This window comes from Notothenia rossii (genome assembly GCF_949606895.1).
Source record: "Notothenia rossii genome assembly, chromosome: 2".
In the NCBI taxonomy this organism is placed as follows: domain Eukaryota; kingdom Metazoa; phylum Chordata; class Actinopteri; order Perciformes; family Nototheniidae; genus Notothenia; species Notothenia rossii.
The window spans coordinates 87,954,155-87,960,848 of NC_136904.1; the positions used below are offsets into that span (position 1 = coordinate 87,954,155).

A 6,694-nucleotide genomic window follows, 5' to 3' on the forward strand; every position below is an offset into this window, starting at 1 on the left:
AATATCAGTTAAGAATTTGTGTTTACCTAAAAGTTAGAGGTTTAAGTTTTGTCTAATCTCACTGTAGCTGCTCCTTCTTATTCCATTACTACTGCTCCTACAATATATTTAAAAAGGCTGAATATGTGCTTACCACAGGGCTAGTAAAAGCATTATTTTATGGTCAATACGATTGTTGCATATCAGCATTACTCAAACAGGAGTTAACCCACTGGTATCTGCTGTTATTTCTGTTCCATGTATTGCCACACGGTGTTTTAAATGCTGACTAATGGCTACTCTGATGCATCATTATCAGCATCACTGATGGAGAGGAGGCTCTAAAAGCAGACCCTTCAATATGGCTCTGCTCCCCCTGCTGGTGGATCTTGAGTGTTTGTTCATTCAGGACAGATATCAGCTGTTACTAGTTACTTTACAGATTAGCTAAAACAAAATATAATCAACTAATAAATAAACATCTAATTATTGGTAAAGAAAGCCAGCAGCAGGATAGCTAGTAGTTTGAATTACCTCCATCTTTTCCAGCTGAGATTAACACAATAATGCATCATTGATTATCCAGTAGTTGCATATATGTTATTCTGAAATGGGCCATAAAGCATACTTTTACTTTTGTTACTATAAGTATGTTTTGATGCCAATACTTTTGAACTTTTACTTAATTCGATTTTGAATGCAGGACTTGTACTTGTAACAGAGTATATTTTCACTTTGGTATTGCTACCATGAGTACTTCTTCCACCACTGGTTGTTACTGTCAATCAATTTGTGTGGCGAGCATTATCATAAAACAGAGCAAACTGGGCTTTATTTGCTCCGTAAGTCTCTCTGTTTGCTACTTTCAGCCCTTTAAACCTAAACTCTGAAACAAACATCACCAAACACCAGGAGAATATGTCTTCTGTGTATAAGTCGTTAAAGGTCGCCCACCACACTGGCTGCTAACTCCCTGAGATGATGACATTTGAATGCTTCGATGTTCTGCAGCCTTTGGAGTCTTTCTGCTCTAAGACTTTGTCCACTGGCTGCCGGCCAATCAGATCAAAGCTCTACAGCAGCAGGCTCCCCCTGATTGGCTGCCAGCCACACTGATCTGCACGAAGATGTAGCATCCAGACACCTGTCGAGTGGAACTTAATTACTTCAGCACTGTGTGTGTTTGTCAGATTAGTTTGAATGTTAATCAGGTTTCCTAAATAATTCAAATGAAGGATAAGAAACCTTATATCTACAGTATATGAATATAACTGATATATTTTGCGAAATATTTCAATTTGCAGAAAAATCAAATCCTGCCTTTTGTCACAATAGTCCAGACATAAGAATTGTACTGTATGGGCATTCAAATGATATGCAAATGTAAAGATTATGATGCGGATATATTAACGTTTTGTGTAGGTCCATATGGCAACGAACAACATGTCACACAGTGTAAAAGATTATTCATGGCCTACAACTGCGATCTTAATGAGATCAAGAGCCTCCACCCAACCTTTTACACTAAATTGTAACACTATAAATCTGTAGCTGAAATTCATGACGCACAAAAATCCACTTGGTAAAAAGTTTTGTTTTGAGTGGAGATACCCCTCCAAATGCACATATTTCCTCAGTTAAAGTTGTGTACTGTCCAACACGTTCTAAAAGTCCCTTCAGCTTTAATTAAAAAAACATTTTTAAAGGGAAATACCCAGATGAAGCAGTGTCACCAATCGGACCCAAACTGCTTTCAAACCAGTCTGAAAAAGGAAATAAATTAAAGAAATAATGTAAACAAATAATATAGAAGTAGAATATAGAAGCAATTTAAGATTAAAACTACTTGTGTAACCATTGGCCAATCAGCAATCAAGGTAAACCCCCCCCCCCCCCCCCCCCCCCCCACCTTATCACCTGAATCTCCTCCTAGAGCACCATTGAGTTCTTTTTAACCAAATCTCTCTCAGAGGGGTGTGGGGAGGGGCTCCTTATTTTTATCTGAAGTAACAGACAGCGAATCAGCACTTTTGAAACAAGGCTGAAACAGAGGGGATTATGGGATGCTGCAATGACCTGTTTGGTGTTTCAGCCAATCAGAGACATGTTCTGTATATATATCTGAGATCTATAATATATTGATGAAATATAGGTATAGGTAGAGGTAAGGCTAATAATATATTGAGTATGATAGGGGACCTTTAACAAACCTGCAGTGATGTAATTTCCTTTGTCTTCTACTTCCCCCCCCCCTCAGGTATCTGTACCTGCTGTTCTCCAGCGACGACCTGATGCCCTTTGACAGTTGGGTTTTCAACACGGAGGCTCACCCGCTGCCTGTGCTCCACCTGGGGAACATCACCCTGCCTGGCAGCGAGCCGTCTCAGCAGTAAACAGGAAGTGTTGTTCTCCTCCACAGCAGCAGGGGGCGCCACCTGTCTGAACGACAAACAACCCACCAACACTGGACAAAGTTACATTCGGCTCCACAGACTCTCTACTGCTTCTGGACTGCAGACATCAACCAGAGGAATGATGGAGAGCCTCCCGAGGGGACGTAGAGACCCTCTCTCTTCTTCTATGTTTTACTCTTTGACTCTCTCTGTCTTCTCTGAAAGACGGCGTTTTTTGCTGCTCAGCCTCGCGACTGGCTTGAACTGACTCTGAAGGACCGAGCTCTAATTAAGGCTCGATTTGTTTGTTTTTTTGTTATTATTTTTAGTGACCAAACTCTACTCCCATACAGACTCAAGCTGAGGCATTGTGGGTTTTCTGTGAAGGATTACAGTCAGTTTGACACTGTGCTGATGGAAGTGTGTGTTTGTTTTCCAGACTGACTGACTTGAGGACTTTACAGGGTCTGTTGATGTGTTTTTTTGTTTGGCCTCATGGGGACACAGGGTTGAATGAAAGCCCTTCGCTTCTCCCTGAACCCTCCTCTTACTCCACTTCCTGTTTAATCTTCATCTGATGGACTTTGACCTGGAACTATTAGCAGCTCGTCACATCATCAGTGCGAGGGCGGGTTGTGTCTCCTCCTCCTCCTCCTCTTCCTCCTTTTACTCCTCTAGTCCTCCTTTTTTCAGAACAGTGGACCATTGTACGTGAACAGTAACTCCACCTGGACAGCAGCAGCTTCTCCATCTTCTCTCTACACACCTCGACATCTTTCCAGTTCCTATCCCAGATATAAAAGTCACCGAGTGCTGCTACATTTGTTCATTTTCCGCCACCTTTTTCCTGTCCATTTATCGCCTCAATTTGTTCTCTTATTTCTCGCCTTCTCAGAACACATTTTTCAAGGATCCAGTAATGCTTCTGTATGAGTGTCTGTGTGTGTGGGTGTGTGTGGGTAAGATAACCTCTGCTGTAAATCATTGATTTGTGCACTTTGTATGGGAAGACTATGAAGAAGAGGGAAATAGAAGTGTAGCACTGAAAGAGCTGAATATAGGCTCCCTGCTGAGCTCCCAGCATGCAACAGTCGCTCCGTATATCACGTAAATTGTATGAACTATACCGTTCTCAACCACTTATTTTTTCATTCCTGCTTTAATTGTCTCTTCGCTTCTCATTCCTTCTCTTCTCTTGTCCATTGTAACCTTCATTCTCCTTAACTAAAACAAAACCTATTACACTCTTGAGGATTTGTTTCTGAGGTTTTCCAGAAAAGAGGTAAGGCTAAGTTCAAAACATTCATTTAATAATGTCCAAGTTTTTGGATAATCTCTAAATCACAGTTTGAGCTTTTGAGAAATATATATCACCTGTTAAATGTACATTATAAAGCTGCAAGCATGTCCCCTTTGGGTTTATTGTTCAGTAAACAATCATGACGAATAACTACTGTACAGATTCAAGTCACCTTTTTTCGTCCCCATCATCATATCTTAAAAAAAAGAAAATCTGGCTCTCTTATCTCTCCCGACACACAACTCTCTCTGTTTCATCTGAAGCTGTGCGAGGGATTTACTGCTTTGCTCAGATAATAGATAATAGTCTGTTACTAAATATTACATTAGAGAACAACCAAAACAACTCTGCTGATTTTCAATGTGTGCATAAAGCAGTTATCCGCCTCTTTAAAAACACACGGGTGAATTTCATGCTAAGAAACAACTAGGGCTGTACCCGAATATTCGTTCGTTGGAGTACTATTCGGGTTTCAATTTCGTTATTCGGATATTCGTTTGTTTTTTTAGTTTATTGAAAACTCCAATATCAACGTAAGAGCTTGTGCCTCTTCGGGGGGTGCTAACACTTAACTGTAAACTTTATGGTTTACTTTCTCCGTCTTTATATGTAGATATGACTTTTCTCCGTTAATTTCCGTCACGTTGTTTCCATAGCAACAACAACTTCTTGTCAACAGCGCTAACTCTCCTTCAAAATAAAAGCATGTCCATACAAAATAGGAAGCCAAGCCAAATTACACTTAAGACATCATACAACTGCAACGAAAGTAACAAACACAATGCAATATCCTTTTCAATTTCAAAGAACACAAATTGGGTTGTATACACTAGCGAATAACTATAACACAACAATACTGTAGAATAACAAAATGAATGCCGCGAATAAACCGAAATACATGTGTTGAAGCGGTTCGCTGCTGATTACTACGTCCGTCCGTCCCCCCCCCCCCCCCCCCCCTCCGCAGGGACCGAATATTCGCTGCTGATTACTACCGCATATCCGGAGCCCGAAAAATGGTATTCGGGACAGCCCTAGAAACAACACTGACTAAAAACCTAAAGTGCTGCTGCAGAAAACCAAACAATCGTATAACTGTTCATATAATATACATGGAAAATGTTGCCAATTTCAAAATTAAAGAAAGACCATTTCAACCTCTATAATCTGCGACTCAAGTGGAAATATTTTTGCACAAGACTTATTTTTCAAGATAAGAAATACGATGTTTTAATGAAGGCTATATTTCTTACAATGTGACAGCAGCAGCTGCTATAACAATGGCAACAATTATATCTGAACCACAAGAAATGCTACCAGGAGGAAGAGAAATGGCAGCAGAGAGGAGGAGATGGAGATGTTGAGTGACTCAGTATTCAGCTTAAATCATCCAATGTTGAAAAATGTTCATTTTGAAGGTCAACATTTCAGTCAATCCTCCCAAAACTTCATCCTTCATCTACAAAATGCTCAAATTTTGTTTTTTCGAATTAACGTTTTTTTCTGATCCACTTACCATGTTTGTTTTTACAAAGAATACGTGTGTGTGTGTGTGTGCGTCTGATTCTTTTCAAGCCTTATTTTCAAATGTGTTACGCCTTGGCCAATACTGTGCTCTCACATTTCTTTTTATGGTTTTTGTTTGCCCTCTGACGTGTAGATAGATGCAGAACTGTGATGGAGTAAAAACGAAGTTGACGCCTCAAAGAAAAAAGGAAAGGATTTAAAATGTTGTTTACCGCACAGTCTCATGACTAAAGGTTCTCAAACTGCTGATATACTTTCAGCTTATTATATTCTAATCTCCCCTCCTTAAAAAGGTAGCTGTCAATAAAATATTGTGTGTGCAGAATGAAAACAATATGGTTACAACAAAGATGGAAATGTTTAATTTGAGTGATTGATTAATAGCCATGCTTTTCGGCAGCATTTTCCTATTTCCCTTTGCCTCTAAATGCTTCAAAAGGCTTAACAAAGCGTACACACTGTTGGTTTTGGTCTTTTCATGTGTTTGGATGACAGAAATAGAGATTTAAAACAGCAAATATCAACAAAATATCAACAAGTAACATCATCATCAACCATCTCTGTCCTGATTTGACAGACAGGTCGAGGAAGACGTTACAGATATTTTAGGAAAATGTCTCAATATTAAAATGCTTTTAGGATTTAAGTCCAAGCAACTTTAACCAACTTCTTTCCAACGTTCAAGACAATGTTACACTTAGTTTACATGTAATTAATCCACTTCCACAACAACAGCAGTCACCCTTGTTATTTTATTGAAAGTTTTATGGAACTTCAGAATTGATCAGTGTACATACAGGATATTTCTCTGCACATTCAACATGTTCCTCCCTCCCCCCTGCTCCCTCCTCTCTCTCTGGTGGGGGTCCATTAATGCAGTACAGTCATGGCTCTCAGTATCCTCATCTTCATCACCTTCATCTGACGGGGGGGTAAAGCCCGGGCAGAAACCTGGGCACTCGCTGGGAGCGAAACGATGATTTTGAAAAATGTAGTGTTCTGTATTTGTATTTTTACTGAACTGACTCAACTAAAAAAAACAACTATTAAAGTATCTGTAAATATGTTTAAAACTGAGACACAAATTCAATAAAGATGTTATGAAAAGTGTTCAGACACAAAGGGTACATTCTGTGTTTTACAAACTCTTATTTCCTCATATTTTCTCTTTACTATTTTATTCTAGAACCGCCAGAGGTCGCTGTATACCTAAAACCGCCAACGGGTAAAATGTACCCGCTATAGATTTTCAAGGTACAATGTTCTTTTATTTATCATACAGAACAGTGAGTTTTGATCGCACAGGGATGAAACTTATACCAATGGAATCTGTGGACTCTCAGCTTTTCATATGATATAGGTTGTGCAGATAGCATGAAGTATAAAATATCGCTAAGAGTGCTGATTTAAATAATTCGTGTTAGACTTGTGTTTTGTTTAGGTACAAATCTCTCTATCTCTCTCTCGATATATCTGTAATGTTCTGTTCTATGAA

The 6,694-nt window shown here is 39.3% G+C and overlaps 1 protein-coding gene across 1 annotated transcript in view; it reads right to left on the reverse strand.

Annotated features, from left to right (window-relative positions):
* Positions 1-153, reverse strand: part of vtcn1 (V-set domain containing T cell activation inhibitor 1) — a gene marked incomplete at its 5' end in the record, with an annotated part of 5,624 nt that extends 5,471 nt beyond the window's left edge. The window contains one exon of the mRNA XM_079665796.1: positions 134-153. Coding sequence (XP_079521922.1) covers positions 134-153 — 20 coding nt within the window. The remainder of the gene's footprint in view (positions 1-133) is intronic.
* Positions 154-6,694: the final 6,541 nt, after the last annotated feature.